The sequence below is a fragment of the Natator depressus genome, chromosome 9, assembly GCF_965152275.1.
Source record: "Natator depressus isolate rNatDep1 chromosome 9, rNatDep2.hap1, whole genome shotgun sequence".
NCBI lineage: Eukaryota > Metazoa > Chordata > Testudines > Cheloniidae > Natator > Natator depressus.
In genome coordinates this window covers 75,935,154-75,951,701 of record NC_134242.1, presented here as the reverse complement: position 1 = coordinate 75,951,701, position 16,548 = coordinate 75,935,154, and the positions used below count along the sequence as shown (strand labels likewise).

General features: G+C 49.2%; 1 protein-coding gene across 1 annotated transcript; it reads left to right on the top strand.

Annotated features, from left to right (window-relative positions):
* The first annotated feature begins 4,325 nt into the window (after window positions 1–4,325).
* LOC141993583 (diacylglycerol O-acyltransferase 2-like) lies at window positions 4,326–16,136 on the top strand. The gene is made up of 8 exons (XM_074963134.1): window positions 4,326–4,442; window positions 6,461–6,589; window positions 9,050–9,157; window positions 10,701–10,771; window positions 12,016–12,220; window positions 13,473–13,647; window positions 14,168–14,370; window positions 15,559–16,136. The coding sequence occupies exons 1-8, from the start codon at window positions 4,403–4,405 to the stop codon at window positions 15,711–15,713; spliced, it is 1,086 nt and encodes a 361-aa protein (XP_074819235.1). The 5' UTR covers window positions 4,326–4,402; the 3' UTR covers window positions 15,714–16,136.
* Window positions 16,137–16,548: the final 412 nt, after the last annotated feature.

Sequence of the window (16,548 nt, the reverse complement as noted above, 5' to 3'; positions counted from 1 at the left end):
AAGACAAGCTGTGTGGTGGAGGCCTCCTTGTTTGGATTGTTTAAAGCTAGTTTAGATGGAATACTTAATGTGGGGGGGAGGGAAGCTGTAGGGAATAATAATCCTGTATTGGCTGGGAAGAGGGGATAGGCTAGGTAACAGAACTGCTGTGTCACATTTGGCATGGAGTTGCAACTGCAATAGTGGCTTTACTGGGTAGAGAATCTAAAAAGAGAAATTGCTTGCCAGCAGCTCTGCACTATACTGCCCCCTCCCCTTGCATGTTTGTCAGGGATCAGTAATGGTTTCTGAACCTGCTCTATAATTGTTCTGCTAATGAAAGCCTTGTTACAACTGTTTGACTTAACAATGTTGGCTAAATTTCTTGTTTGGGAACATGGTCAGTCTGGGGTACAGAGCAGGCCATTAGATATTTGCCACCTCTGATTTCCGAGGTTCATCTTGGAATTTCCACCGACAGACCAGTTAATCTCCTGTCTCTGTTTATCTTTTTGGGAATGAAGTCTGGTTTTTAGAAAGGCTTAGCGCTCATTCTTTATATCTAGTAGTTGGTACCAAAAGTAGCTAGAGTTCTGGCCCTGCTTGGCAGAGTCCTGGGTGGAGAGAGGCTCAGTACTGGGTTCTGAAATTCACTCTAATTTACAAAAGCAGATTTTTTAGGAGGGGAGATTCTGCATACCTGCAACTTCCTCCATGCTGCTGTTGTCAATGTGGTCAGTGCTGCAATACAGGAGGCTCTGTACTGTGTTGGCTGATCTAAAAACTCAGAATGGGCTCCTGAGAACTAATTTTAATGAGAAAGTAACCCTGTGCATGGACAAACCCAGTTTGCCAGAGTTGCACATCTGTGTCTTGGAGTCTCTGCTGCTTCAAGCATGTGGCCCATGCACACAATGAAATTCTTTTGGTCAGCAGTGTTTGCTGGGGCTGTGTCTGCACTCTAGGTGTCCTCCAGCACCAGGGCATAAAGGATGGAGGAAGCCAAATTGTTCCTTAATTCTTTCTTGCTGCAGGAAGATGGAAGCCTTGCAGTGTTTGCTTCTCTGTGGCTCTATTGTAGTTAGTGTTAGTTTAGTTGGGTTTAGAAAAAAGGGATTGTACCCATGTTATCAGTACTAATTAGGCCTTTGGTCACTGAAACTAAGGTACCACATACAGCAGTTGAGACACTGAAACTATCTACTTCCCCTACCCTAGGCAGAAGGGATGCTGGAGTGTCCCAGAGTACACCAGAAAGGGTAGCCTCACCATCTTCCCCATCAAGACACAGTAGAGTCTTATCTCCTGCTCATCTCCCATCCCCTCTATTGGGTCTTTCCCTGACTTTCCAGTGTGGAGCTGAGACTGCTCTTAAAAACAGGAGATGGCATGGATCTCACAGGGAGCAAGTTCCTGGCATCCTCCTCTCTGTCCATCAGTCCAATATCCATATGCTTGAGTCATGGCCCTGGGGTAGGCAGCCACATACCTGCAAGCCAACATCCTTTTACCCTCTTTTAGGGTTAAATCCTCTTATCCTAAGAGGCAGTGTAGATCTTCCCAACGAGGTCAGTTAGTGCAACCATAGCTCCTAGAGAGACAGGAGAAACAATTGATCCTAGTGGCAATTTTGATGAAGCAATCTCTCTCTGCCAGTGGTTTTCAACCTTTTTTTCATGTGCGGACCCCCACAAAAGTTTGAATGGAGGTGCGGACACCTTTGGAAATCTTAGACATAGTCTGTGAACCCCCCCAGGGGTCAACGGACCACTGGTTGAAAACCACTGCTCTATGCCTTGTCCAATGGATGACTTCAACGCATTCCAAGACCTGAAATGTATGGCCAAGACCCTTAACGTGCCACTGGAAGAGAAGTCACACAAGCTGCTAGATATTCTGCACCCTTCTATACCTGATAGATTCATCATGTCTATTAACAAGGGATTGTTAGAGCCTGCAAAGGACAAGAGTGGGCTCCATGTGGACAAATGCTTGAAGAGAGAACAGTTACTTTCCTTACAGCAATGGTGGTTCTTCAGTGTGGGTTGTCCACATGGATTCCACAACCATTTTTGCTGCTGCTAAGGAGTGCTACACTTCTTCTATCCTGTATTGGCAAAGGAGCTGAGGGGTGTTGGGCTAGCTTCACTCTTTATGCCCTCAGTGTGGGATAAGAGCATCCAAGGCCCAGGAGTTGCCCCAGTGGTTTCTGCTGGCCAAAAGAACCTGATCTCACATGTAAGGGGAGCATTTGCATCAAGAGAAGGAGCCATATAGGCAAAACCTCTCAAAGAACCACAGTTACTGTAAGGTAAGTAAGTGTTCTTTTTGACTGACTCTCAAACTAGAACACAAAACTCTGACCCAGTTGTTTAGGGTAGAGCAGCCTAGCATGTGCAATGAAAAAACAAGTTTAAATCTTCACAATGCATGGTGTTGACTTGGTGGAAGATGCTAATTTGTTAAATCTCATCTATAATTACCAGGATTAGATGTAATTTTGAGAAGAGAATCAAAATGTAATACCTTTTCCCAACTTCTCGAGAGCTGTACTAGGAGCCAGTCTTAGCTGGAGGTTCATCTGTATGTACAACCTAGTCCAAGGGAAGCACCAGGCTGCAATAGCTGTGAGGTTAACCTCTTGTATTTAGAGGTGGAGACCAATCAGTCTGTAGTGAATATACACTAGTGACCTATAAAAATCTAGAAGTCTTACAGACTCTCGAATCCAAACTAGTCTGTAGCAAACAGATGGTAAAAAGTAACCTAGTGCTAGCTTTCTTCAGAACTATAGATACAAATTCCAAGCAATCAGTAGCAAATGTACAGCATGCATACTTTCTCCTTGGTTTGTCAAGTTTCTCTCAACTACCTTTCACAGAACAGTCTAAAATTCCTCCTTAATTACTCTTTTTTCAGTTTTTTAAACCCAAATATAACTTCTGACGCAAGCTGTGGGTTTGGTGCTAGAGCTGCCTACAGCTGCCTCTTTTGGCAGTAGGTGTTCATGTGCAAAGGCTTGTATTTTTATCAGTGCTTGGGAATGACAGAAATATTTTCTGTTTCTATTGGTGAATGTAGCTTTTAGCAGCAGTAATGGTTAAAGTGGCATCCAGTCTTCTGAAGTTAGAATTTGCCAGTTTAGAAGATATTTTGCCCTTTTTTAACAACAAACATGAAACTTCTCTTCTTCAGGACTGGGTACTGAAATTCGCTCTAATTTACAAAAGCAGATTTTTTAGGAGGGAGGATTCTACATACCTGCAACTTCCTCCATGCTGCTGTTGTCAATGTGGTCAGTGCTGCACCTGTGAAAACTGTGGAAAAGTGTAAGGCAGAAGAGGAAAAATAAGTGTCCAGCTAGGTACTCAGATCACCTAAACAGTTTGAACCAGCAATAGGTGAATACCTAGCAGAGCACAGCGGAGAGCCAGAACATCCAGTGGCAACCTCATGCAGTGCCTGACCCAGAACATCCTGCCCCAACTCTGTAGCACTTAACATAGCATTGCCTGGAACCTCCTTCAATAACTATATACAATATCTAGGAATCCACTCCAGCACCCAGAAGACCGTAGAAAGATTCCTGTTGATTTCAATGGGAGTTGGATCAATCCTAGGATACCACAGCCCAAAATTCTGATTCTGGCTTCAGCCTGTGTCGTCTTTCTGATTCTGTGGTTCTGGTGTGGTCTCCAGTAAGCCTTGGCAGAGATGGGTGACAGGAAAAGCATTCAGAGTCTCACGGATGCCTCGGACAAGGAATCAGATCTTCTACATCAAGGTATAATCTCTGCTACAGTGAGCAGGAAGGATCCTTTTCACCTGTGAAGCCTTGGTCAATTTGCCAGGTGCATTGTAGGAGAAGGGAGTGAGGCAGTTATGCCTTCTTGAATATACTGGGTATTGGCTATTGGGTTTAACGGTCTGAGCCAGTGAGGCAAATGCTACATTTCTGTAACACATGGTGATTTGAGTTTGACTTTTTCTTATTTTCAACTTGCCTTTAATTAGAATCCCAGCACTAACGCCTGGGCAGTAGTTTGTGACATGCCTAGGAAAGTACCATTCCATGCAGGGGGGAAGACAGACTTAGGCAAGTGTCTTCTGATGAAAATATCCAGCATTGTGTACATTTGTGTAAGCGGGTGAAGGGTGCAGGATCCTTTATGGAAACAGCCTCCTGGGACCTTCTGCTAACTCCTTTTTTTTTTTTTTTTTCTTAATACCACAGGGTTTTCTTCTTGCTTTTTCAAATGAAGGGCAGGGTTTTTCCACCACCCCTCTGGGGCGGGCAGTTTACCTTGGGCCAGACAGTGGAGCTTCAAAGCAGTTGGACACACAGTCAGTTTCACAGGTTCAGATGTGCAAACCTGCCTTTTAACCTGCAGATCCAAAGTCCGGAAAAGAACTTGTCACCAACATGAAAACAATTATTGCAGCCTATTCCCAAAATCGTAGTGGTAAGAAAATCGCAAAGCGTATTTGAAGTTATTTATAATGCTCTAGACTTGCCAGTTTCTAGTCAATTGATTAGTATTTGTTGTTATACATTTGTTTCAGGCTGCTTTATAAAAGGGGAAAGCTTTTTTATAAACATTGTGTAACAGCAGCAGGGCTCAATCTCCCAAATTACTCTGCAGGAATGAATTCTCTGAAATTGACAATGCAAAGGAGCATCAGGTAGTTCACCAAAATTGGGGGCTGCAAAGGGTGGCAAATTCTCCCTGCCTGAGTGCTAATTCAGAGATGTAGTCGAAATCAAAGGAAAGCATCTAGCAACTCTTACTCAGGAAAGATTCCCGCAGATTTTAACAGGAGTGAGAGCTAAGTAAATCTGAGTAAAGTGTGTTGGATTTGGCCCTCTGTCAACTAAAGGGCAGAACTGGGGGGTATGAGATTTCTGGGAGCTGGTGTATCTGTCTGGCATGTATCAGGGATGAGTGATGGATTTGGTAGAACTTGGTAAACTGCTCTGGGGAAAAAAACAAATGCACTCAAACCCAATGAGAGCTCCTATATTCATTTAATTTCCACTGCCCTGTCCATGATCTGGATTTGCCTCTGGAAGGGATGAACCCCAAAGCTGGGTGAGTCAGACACACATCTGGATTTGGTGGCTTTTCTGTGACCTCCTGTTCCTGGCTTTCCTCTGATCCTGCACAGCAATGTATGCCGGGGGCTCTCTTTTCTAGCTATGTAGATACATGTCTTAGGGGGCTCTTAAAATTAGAGCACCTGCCAAAGTTATTTTCCCAGCCACGGAAAGGCCAGCTGTGGCTCTGTGCAACTCTTTTGAGTGCCCTGTGAGCCAGTTGCCTTGTAGTCAGGCCTTGGTGGGACAGGCCATTTGGCACATGGAGGCTCTCGCAGCTCAGCCCAAATTTCTCTCTCAAACACTGAGCCCTTCCGTGGCAAGGAGAGGATGGGTGTGCACATGGAATTTGGAGTCCGACTCCAGTTCAGAAGGGAGGAGGGATCGAAAGCCCCTCATTGTGTTTGCTGAAACATAAGTGGGAGTTAATAGTTCACCAAGGTTAGCTGGGGGGAGGAGAAGTGAAGCAAGGTAGTGTTGTTGAACTCCCTCTTTCAGGAATCAAGGCCGGGGGCAGGGGCGAGGCCCCTTTATCAGTCATTGCAGGACAGAACAGTGAGCCTTGCACATCCAGACTCGTTTGTCACTAGTTCAGACACTCCTTCCTGCTGGGACGCTTTAGCTGGGTGCATACTTGCCCCCCACTTCCCATAGTTCCTAGCTCAGGCTTCCCCAGCACACATCTATAGGAAGGATGGCTGCTGCCTTGGATGCAGCAGAGTGACCCCAACCTGGGGCAGAATCTGCCTTCCTTGGGAGTCTGGGCAGCTTTGAAACTTGAATGTTTTGTCAAACTCCTTCCCCATGAGGCTGAACAGGGCCAGGGAGCCACCTCCCCAGACTCTGGAGGAGATTCCATTCTCCTCAGGAGCTTGGAATGGCCTAGGGTGGGCTTCATTCACCTAGCAGTGTTAGTCCCTCATCCCCATCCCAGCACACGAGCCCCGCTGGGCCTTGCCCTCTCTCCCACCTGCTTGTCTCTTTGCTCTGAGCTTCACATTCATCTTCCTCACCTGTTGTCAGCCTGGATTACTGGAGACAGCCACTGAGGGATGGGCTCGGTGTGTGTGTGTGAGGACCTGCTGGTGCACATGTATGGAGAGTGGGGTGAAGATATGTGTTGGTGCATGGAGTGGTTTGTGCATCTGCCTGTCAGTGCATGTGATGGGGGGGGGGGACTGTGTGTGCGTGTGTGTGCATGCATGTGAAGGTGTAGGTGTGCATGGGATTGTGCATGCTTTTGGGTGCTGTGTGTTTTGGGGGGAGGGGGAGGGAAAGAAGAGGCTCAGCAGGTGAGTGCAGCATGACCAGTAGCAGGCTCAGGAAGTGATCGATCACACGTACAAACCAAATGTGTGTGTGTGTGTGTGTGTGCGCGCTTTGCAGGGAGCCGTGCCAACGTTCAGGCCGCCCTGCATACTTTGCTCACCGTGCCCTGGCCCTCGCAGCGGGAGTTCCGAACATGGATCCAGCTCCTCTCAGTTCTGCAGTGGATCCTCAGCTTCTTGCTGATGGGTGAGTGGACCCAGCTGGCAGGAGAGGGCGCTCCGTTCTCCATCTCTCTCACCAATCGGATTCTGCTGTGGGGTTGTTGAGATTCTGCGTTGGGGTCCATATGATTTGTTAGTCTCTCTCCCTAGCACCATGGTTGATAATTTCACAAAAATTCAAGACATCGGAAAATCTAGCACTAAGGCCCGAGGGAATGACTAGGCTCCCTGGAGCCAGAACAGTAGCTTTCCCCAGGGGAAGGAGGGGTGCAAGAGATCTTTGCTGGTCAGTGGGAGAAGGATTTTCAGATGAGACCTCAGAAAAATACCCCATGACACTTTTCGTAAGAGCAGAGGTCTATGATCCTGAGCCAACATCTCTTTCTCCTCATGGCTATGCAACGTGGTGTGTCCCCTTGGGCTGTCTGCTTCTCTCCTCGCCTTCTGGAGCTGTGTTTAGAGCTTGCTGAAGGACAATGTGCTTTGGGGTAAAGGCCCCTGTATAGGTGTGGGTTAGCTGCACTCAAATTAGGCCTGGCACCACTCCAACTTCTCAGGAGTTGAGGGACACAAAGGGCCTGCTTTTTTTTTTTTTTAAACTGCTGAGCACCCAAAATGCGAGTTAATGTGGAGTGCTGAGGCACCTCTGAAAACAAAGGCCCAGAATGTTTACCCTCTCCTGCTGTGCATCCGCCCCTCAGAAAAAGCTTAGATTGTGGATTGCAGGTGGGGGTGGGAGGGGGGCAGAGACTGTCTCCGGATATGTTTTGTACAGTGCTTAGCAGGACAAGGTCATGATCCTGACTGGGGCCTCCGAGCACAGCCACAGTTGAAATAGCTCAGAATCCCAAGCAGGAATTCAGATCCTCCAACTTGCCTCCCACTTACAAAGGGGATGGGAGGCGCCTTGGCTCGCTTACAGATACACCCCCGGCTGCACTCTGTGACAGGAGACTTCCCGTTAGCTTAATTATTTTATTCTGCGGAATTCTGTTTTGGGACTGTGACTTGCAAATCAGATCAAGTTAGTGCTTGTTACAGAATAATCGATTTAAAAGTGAATGGAGGGTTAGTGGTAAATGACTTCAGCTTTTCAGGAGACTGAATTTGTTGTTGAGACAAAAGAGACTTGTGACATTGTTATCTAAAGTCCTAGGCTGTAAACTGCTGGGGGCAGGGACCATCTTTTTGGTCTATTTGTACAGTGCCTTGCACATTGGGGCCCCGATGTGCTACTGCAATAGAAATTATTATAATATGCACCTGAATGAGCTCTACAAATATGGGATTAGCTTTCCACCATTAGACTCAGTGGTAGCTAGGCTGCATTTTGAGACCTCTGGCGGTTCTGCATGTGGCAGAGTAGAGCAAAGCGAGGCACAGTCCCAGCACGTGTGGTTACTGCAGTCAAAGCCTCTCATGATCTTTCCCCGGCTGCTCCATGTGCTGGAAGTGGGCTGTCGTTTGAGTACACTATATACGTGGGGGGGTCAGAGGGGCTCGGAGTCAGCAGGCTTTCTCATATCTGACAGGTTTCAGAGTAGCAGCCATGTTAGTCGTATCTGCAAAAAGAAAAGGAGTACTTATGGCACCTTAGAGACTAACAAATTTATTTGAGCATAAGCTTTCGTGAGCTACAGCTCACTTCATCGGATGCATTCAGTGGAAAATACAGTGGGGAGATTTATATACATAGAGAACATGAAACAATGGGTGTTACCATCCAGACTGTAACAAGAGTGATCAGGTAAGGTGAGCTACTCCTGCTGTATTTTCCCCTGCATGCATCCGATGAAGTGAGCTGTAGCTCACGAAAGCTTAGGCTCAAATAAATTTGTTAGTCTCTAAGGTGCTACAAGTACTCCTTTTCTTTTCTCATCTGAAGCTGTTTGGCCAGATGTAGCAGGCTGTATCTATATTAGGAAAATTGGAGCCTGTAGTTCTCCATCAGAGTGGCTTCAGCATAGACCAGGCTCTTGAGGTTTTACTACTGTGCTGCCTAGGCAGGCTGTATGGTTAAAGATGACCATGGTAAAAAGGCCTGAATCTTGTCTACAACACAGCCTCTTTCCAGGGAGCACCACAGCTAATGAATTAGGGCCCCAAATTTTGCTAGTGCAGCAAAGCCAGTCTGGCTGTTGTTCTGCCGTTACAGATTCAGCATGGAGGCTTAATGGATCTGGATTGGTTGGTCAGTGCTGAAACACAGCCAGTCAGAACACACAGCAAATAAGCAGGCATTTTGGCCTACGGCCAAATGCTGGGAATCAAATATTTTCTGGGGTGGGTAGGAAGGTCTGCCCAGTTTTGAATTGGCCCAAAGAGGATGGGATTCAGTGTGGGCACTCATCTCATCCCACCCCACATTAGAACTGGGGCATTATGGGGTGCTGCTGTGAAAACTCAATCCCTAGAGACCAGGAACCGATGGGCGTATTTCTACACAGGGACAGGTGAGCTAACCTCTTGCTTGTGATACCCTCAGGAATCGTCTTCCTGTTTCTCCTCATCTATTTGGTTTTCACCAGTTTCTGGCCAGTTTCTGCTCTATACCTTGCCTGGGTAATCTTTGACTGGGACGCACCGGAGCAAGGTATGGGAAGGTACAGCCTAATTTACTGCGTATATGTATGCATAGGAGGACAGAGCGGAGACAGACTTGCTGGAGGATTCAGATGTCTGTCCAACCCCTTGCATGTGTGTCCTTGTCTCTGAGAGTATGATCTGTATATGTAGGTCTCCAGGCCCAGGTATTTTCTAAATCACACTCACACTAAAGGCATTTCCCCATGAACAAGGGAAATAGGTCCAGAGACACACACAGGGAGTAAACCGTAAAGTTTACAGCGGATTGTGCAAAGATCTTTGTGTGCTCTTTGCCTTTTTTTCCTTCTCCTCTTCCAAGATTTGCCTGCTTATTTAATGATCTTTAGTGACTGGCCCTTCCACAACATCTGCTCAGTGTCATGGGTGGTTAAAATGTGACTCTGACAGCACCCGGGCCAGAACGTGTTTAATTTCATTCTGTTTCTCTGTATTGTAACACCTAGCAACTTTTACAGCAGCAGCAGGGATAGACCAGAAGCACAGACTCCTGCCATCTGAGATTAAGGAGACCCTCTTTTATCTGTTAGCAATACAGGACCTATGACATAGTTCTGGGCAGTTGTGATTCCTTCTAGTAGGGCACAAATATGCACAGAGAATCATTACACCAGCTGGGGCATAAGCAGCCCGAGAAGGTAAGATTCCCAGAAGAGCCAGCATCCCATTTTCCTCTTCATTTCTCCGGCCTAGTGACAAAGACAAACTACAGAGGTGCAGGGATTCTCCAAAAGAGTCAATCTTTCCAGCAATCCCCAGCATGGCTGTGATGGGTGGTCGCTGTGTGAGGTCTCCTTGGGGACTGCGTTCCAAAGTTGCAGCAGTTTGTGGTGGTCCCTTGTCATTGCAGCACAGCTATTTTTGCAAAATATCAGAGGGGAAAGACAGTTAGTAGTGGGAACTTCTGCAAAGGAACAAGCCTGCTGTAAGACACTAGAGGGCAGCAGTCCATAACATACCCAGGAGATACTGGCCCTGTGAGAGGATCGTCCTAGAGCTGGCTTTTCATGGGAACTTCCAAGGTTTCAAAAGCTGGTTTGTTCCACGCTGCAATAAAACGACCTTTTGGACAACTGGTCTAAAACTGAATTGTGCCAAAATGTCTTTTTTCACATCAGAACACACGTGTCCATCCTAGTGAGTAAGGCGCTGGCCTGCGGTGTGGGAGATCCAGGTTCTAATCCTTGCTCTGTGCCTGATTCAGAGCTCGGTTTTTCATCCCAGATCACTCTTAATCAGACAGAGCAGGGTCTTGAGCCTGGGTCTCCCACATCCCAGGGCAGTGCCCTGGCCATAAGGCTACCCAGTACAATTTCTCCTCCCTCCCCCCATCTTTCCAACTAAAACTGCACATCTCTGCAAACTGTTACAGCAAAAAAATCATGTAGTCACCAATGTTCTGACTAGCTCTGGTCTGCTGGGAGGCAAGGGCTAAGAGGAAGTGACCAAATTCCCAATGAGAGTGGAGTCTGTCCTCAGTGTCTGTGTGAGCTCCTTGCCCCCATGCCTACTTGCTCTTGTGTGGTTTGCAGGTGGGAGGAGGTCAGCGTGGGTGCGAAACTGGCCTGTCTGGAAGCATTTCCGAGATTACTTCCCTATTCAGGTAAGTCATGCTGGGCAGGCCCTTGCTATCCATACAGTATGTGCTGAGTGCTGTACTGTAGAATTTCAACTTCCTGCAAACCTCTGGACAAGCTCCTAAGTCCCTCAGGCATCTCTGTTGGGCCCCTTGCCTGAATAGATCTCTCATGTCTCTCTGTATAAATACGCCCATCCTGCACCTGGCTGCTGGCAGCTTCATGGGTGCCCAGTACGTCCACCTGCCCCTGAAATTGCACATGCATTTTTCTGTAGATGCCAGGCCAGACCCTGCATGGAGCTCCCAGTAAAGCCAATAGAAATTTGTTTTAAAAATTGATGGTTGAATTAATGTGACCTGCTGCTGCTCCCCTAGTGGACATTTGAGACAACAGCCACCTTACTCTTCACAGAATCCTTAGGATCACATCTGGTGCAGATGCTTCTGCCCAAATCGAATCCCGGGCCCCACAAAATTCAGCAATTCAATAGCTGTTCAGCACATGTATTTATTTTGGGTGAGGGAGTAAACTACTGAGCACAGCTCAGCTCAGGAATGAAAGGAAAGGCTGCCATGTGAGGAGAGATTAATAAGATGGACTTTTCAGCTTGGAAAAGAGACGACTAAGGGGGGATATGATAGAGGTCTATAAAACCATGGCTGGTGTAGAGAGAGTAAATAAGGAAGTGTTATTTACTCCTTCCCATAACACAAGAACTAGGGGTCACCAAATGAAATTAATAGGCAGCAGGTTTAAAACAAACAAAAGGAAGTATTTTTTCATACTATGCTCAGTCAACCTGTGGAACTCCTTGCCTGGGGATGTTGTGAAGGCCAAGATTATAACGGGGTTCAAAAAAGAGCTAGATAAATTCATGGAGGATAGGTCCATCAATAGCTATTAGCCAGGATGGGCAGGGATGGTGTCCCTAGCCTCTGTTTGCCAGAAGCTGGGAATGGGCAACAGGGGATGGATTGATTGATGATTACCTGTTCTGTTCATTCCCTCTGGGGTACCTGGCATTGGCCACTGTTGGAAGACAGGATACTGGGCTAGATGGACCTTTGGTCTGACCCAGTATGGCTGCTCTTATGCGCTGATTTGTCCATCTGTTTGTGGATGAGTGTGTGTACCAGGTGGGGATTGCCATGCGGGTATTTATCCAGCAGTGCCTACCTGCAGTCACGCATAGAGACCTGTGACCCAACTTCCCTCTTCCCCCACCAGTCCCTGCCCTCCCCATTGATTATGCATCTTCTCCCTCTAGTTGGTAAAGACTCACAGCCTCCTCCCCAGTCACAATTATATAATTGGCGCACACCCCCATGGGATCCTCTGCGTTGGGGCCTTCTGCAACTTCATCACTGAGTCCACTGGCTTCTCTGAGAAGTTCCCCGGCATCAGACCCTTCCTGGCCACGCTGGCTGGCAACTTCCGGCTACCTGTCTTCAGGGAGTACCTGATGAGTGGGGGTGAGCATGCTCAGGGAGTGTCCCTCACAAAGGTCCAAAAATCACACCAGAAGTGTTGCAGATGTGGCTAGTACAAGAGACGTAGGAGATCTGGAAAACAGCCAGCTCCTCTCTTTTTCTTTCCATCACTGATCGTCTAAGTCCCTTCCCTCTGCAGCGTCTGGCCAAAGCCCCTTTCAAACCCTCTGGATACTGAATCCACTGCTGGCAACACCATTCTATTCTCATGTGCTTCTGTTTTTTTTTCCCCGAGACTAAAGTAAATTTTAGTACTTGCCAAAATGTCAGCTTGACATTGCTACCTTGGCCAGGCTTAGTGCTGTCAGCGGCTCACTGAGATTCTCCCGCAATGCTCTGCTACTGCTCTTCCATCCTGCCCCACACCCAGCGCTACTCCAGCCTGCCCCCTCCTGCTCTGCCCCTGTTCCTCAGCCTGGGTTGAGTGATGGAATTCCATGCCGCAGCCAGGCCCTAGAGAAGGAAAGATGGGGGAACGCCTCAGAGCTCAAGTTTTTCGTAGGCTAGATAGGTTTTCCCTAGGGATTGTTCCTTGCACCATCCCCTGAGAAAGCTCAAAGACCTGAGCAGCTGTCATTTTTCATGGAGCCCAGACATGAAGTTTGCCCTGCTCTGTCCTCCCCTCCCTGAGTGCCAGTTCCCAGGCTCAGTCACTGAAAATGGCACCATAACGGCATCCCCTGGGAAACTGCATTCTGTCTGGCACAGCTGCTGCTTCCTGCTGCCTCCCCGGGCTGCTGGCTAACGTGGGCATTCAGAAGCCATGTGTAGCCCAGTGGGTGTCCCATTTTGGCCTCAGTTCTGCTGATCCCCTTAGCCTATTGCATCCTCCAGAGCAAGAGACCCCATGGCTCCTGTGTGGACACAAGGTGTCGCCCTTATTCCACATTTTGGGCTCCTGGGCAGGGACATAGATCTGCCTACAGCACATGGCTCTGGGCAGGGCTCAGTGCTCCTAACTCTGCTGGGAGGAAGGAAAGAGAATAGCTTCCCCATGCCTTTTGCATGCCAGAGTGATGGGCACCTGATCATCCACCTGCCCTCACTTGTTGGGATGTTCTCCTCAAATCCTAACTGTAGGCAGGTTTCCAAGCCCCCTGAACTCATTCAGAGACTGGGGCCAGGGATCTGTCCCCCGAGTCAGCTGGTGAGTCAAGGGGTTCTCAGTCAGGTGGGGCAAGAGCTGGTTTCCATTGCAGTTCTCCTCACGCCCCCTTGGTGCTCTGCTCTTTAGGCCTGTGCCCTGTGACACGCCAGGCAATAGGGTACCTGCTCTCTCAGAATGGCAGTGGGAACGCTGTGGCCGTCGTGATTGGAGGTGCAGCCGAGTCACTGTCTTGCCAGCCAGGAATCACAACATTAATCCTCAAAAACCGCAAAGGCTTTGTTCGGATGGCGCTGCAGCATGGGTGAGTATTGTCAACCAGACACTGTCCGGAGAGACCTCCAGCTCCTCTGGTAGCACCTCCAGGAAACTGGCCTGGGGCCAGCCACCCCCCAGGACCTGCCAAGCCAGCCACATGACCAGGAAACAGGGCCTGGCACCTCTTCCCTGCTTGGGATTGCCCCAGGCAACCCATCCCTGGCCTACCTTTCAGTAGGACCCAGGAGATAGGATAGTGAGTGTGTCTCAGCTGCTACTTACTGTGGCTCTCAAGGGAGGCTAGTTCAATATGAGCAAGTTTGTAGCCGGGCCCCATGGTGCTGAGGTGCAGTAGCGAGCATAGATGCTGGAACTACGGGTCCTGGGGTTGCGGCCGCACCCCCTGGGTTGAAGTGGGTTCCATTATATTCAGGGTTTACAATTTGGTTCAGTGGCGCTCAGCACCCCCACTAGACAAATTGTTCTTCACCCCTGGTAGTGAGTGCTACCCTGGGTGGGGGGTGCTGGCTGCAAGGGCACTCATGTTACAATGCTTTCTCCCCCAGGGCACACCTGGTTCCTGCCTTCTCCTTCGGTGAGAATGACCTCTTCCGGCAGGTGGTTTTTGAAGAGGGCAGCTGGATGAGGGGCATTCAGAAGAGGTTCCAGAAGCTGGTGGGCTTTGCTCCCTGTGTCTTCTACGGACGGGGTTTAACCTCTATCCATTCCCGAGGCTTCCTTCCCTACCCGAAGCCTATCACCACTGTCAGTAAGTATCCCCTTACTCTTCTCCTGTGGCTTTAGCTGCCCAAAAGCCCTGTCACTGGGGGTTGAGTCCTAGTTGTCTCAGCCAGCATTTCTCAAATGCGGCCACCAGCGGCTTTTCTAGTGGTCACAGCCTCCTGGGCTGTGATTTGGGGGAGAGAGGGCAGCAGTGGCCCCTCCCCCTCCCTGTTGCTCCTGGATGCACCACCTTGGTGTTGACTGCAAGCAGGGGTCAAGCCCTGCCCCCTCTGGAGACAGCTGGGACACAGCACAGGAGGAGGAGGCGGCAGCTAGTGAGTTCCCCACCTTTCCAGGGGTAGTGAGGCTCAGGCTTTGGGCTTCACCCCTAGGGTGATGGGGCGGCAGGCTCTGGCCATTGGTCTTTGGCCGCACAGCGGGAGCCCAGGGCTGGAGCCCGAAGACCCCAAGCTCTGGGCATGGCGCTTTGACTCTGGCTACGAGGCATCAGGCTCTGGCCCCCGACTGTCTCCCCTGGCATCCCCATCCTAATCACCCCTGGCTCCTGCTGGCTCCCCCAACTTACTTACTCAGCCCCGGCTTAATTTGTCCCCAGGTTTGTCGGGGCTGAGTAAGTATGCTGTGAAAAGTGATATTTGTATGTTTTTTAGTATCACTTTTAACAACAGACTTATTAGCTAGCAATAAATAAATTACAATGATTTGAACATGTATATTTCCATATTTATTTGTTTTTCCTAAAGCTAATTAAGTATTTTAGGAAAAAATTTGAGAGCCGCCACGAGCAAGATTTGGTGGCCACACTCTGAAACCACCAAAAATTTGTCCTGAGAACCCTTAGTCTAAGCTGACAAAGAGGGTTCCACTTGCCATTGAGTTTGTGGCAGGTGTGGAAGCCAAAAACTCATCATGATGAGAGGGGTGAAATCCAGCAATGGGCAGAGTGGGCCCAGGGGCTTCTGAACCTGCAGTGGGAGGGCGCTGTCCCAGGGCACAGTGTGTTCTCTTCCCTCCCTCTTTGCCTGTGGCCAGGCACTCTTGGTGTGTCTGTGGTACTACTGCCCATATGTAACAGTTCACTAGGAAGAAAGTTTGGCATTAGCATTCCAAGGCCCAGCTCATTACGAGGGGCAGGGAGTCCTCCCAGCTGCACCAGCTGGTTTATTCCAGGTGCTTAGGATTCACTCTCCCACCCTCTTTCTGGCTCTGGCAGTAGGAGAACCTGTGACGGTGCCCAGGATCAAGGAGCCGAGTCACGAGACGGTGGATCTGTACCATGCTATGTACATCCGCTCCCTGCTCAAACTCTTCAATGACCACAAAGCCAAGTATGGCCTGTCGGAGGCAGACGAGCTGAGGATCCTGTGACTGAGGCCAGAGAGAAGCCCGGGGACTTTGGGCAGCCAAGCCCTAACTCTCAAGGACTGCCTGCTCTTGGAGGTGGGAATGGCAGCTTACCTGGCAGGATGGGGACTCTCAGGGACATACTGTTCCGCTGCACCCCAACTACTGCTTGCCCTCTGCCCCGGTGCCTTACTCACTTGTCCCCTTGCTGCTGCCCCAGCCTCTGCTTCTGTTTGTTCCCTCCAGAAGATGAATGAAGGAAGGAAGGAGCTCCCTGCTTGTCGTATCCCAGCGTTTCCTGTGTGCTTTCTGCTCGCTCCCATGGGCAATGCAGTGAGTTGGCTTCCTCAGCTCCCAAAGCCCCCTCGGGGAAGGGGAAGGGAGGAGCACAGGAAGGACAGGTGCTGGGGCTTGGAGGGGATGGGGAGTGTGCACCTGAGCAGAGAGACATGGGGGAATGTGTGTGGGGACATTTCTCCTCTGCCCGGACCCCGCTCTCCCGGAGGGAGATGAATAGTAGCTTTGTGCTGCTGCTAATGGAACAGAGGAATGCAACCCTGCAGGCTAAACTCTGCCTAGGGCTCCAGCTCCGACTAAGGAGGAGGGAGGGTGAGATAGATAGATTGGGGGAAAAGAGGGGAGGGGGGAGAAAAATGGAGGGAAAGCCCTTGATTGAAACGAATGTGAAAAACAGGGTTACCAGGGGGGCCTGCAGTGCCATGTAGGGTGTGTTGTGAGGGGCAGGGCCCTGAGACTGAGGGTCTCTGAGGAGCTGGCTGCTGACTCAATTCCTTGCCTAAGGAAAGCCAGCTATAACTCCTTGTGGCCTTGTGTCTGTCCCTAGTGCCCATGTAGAATG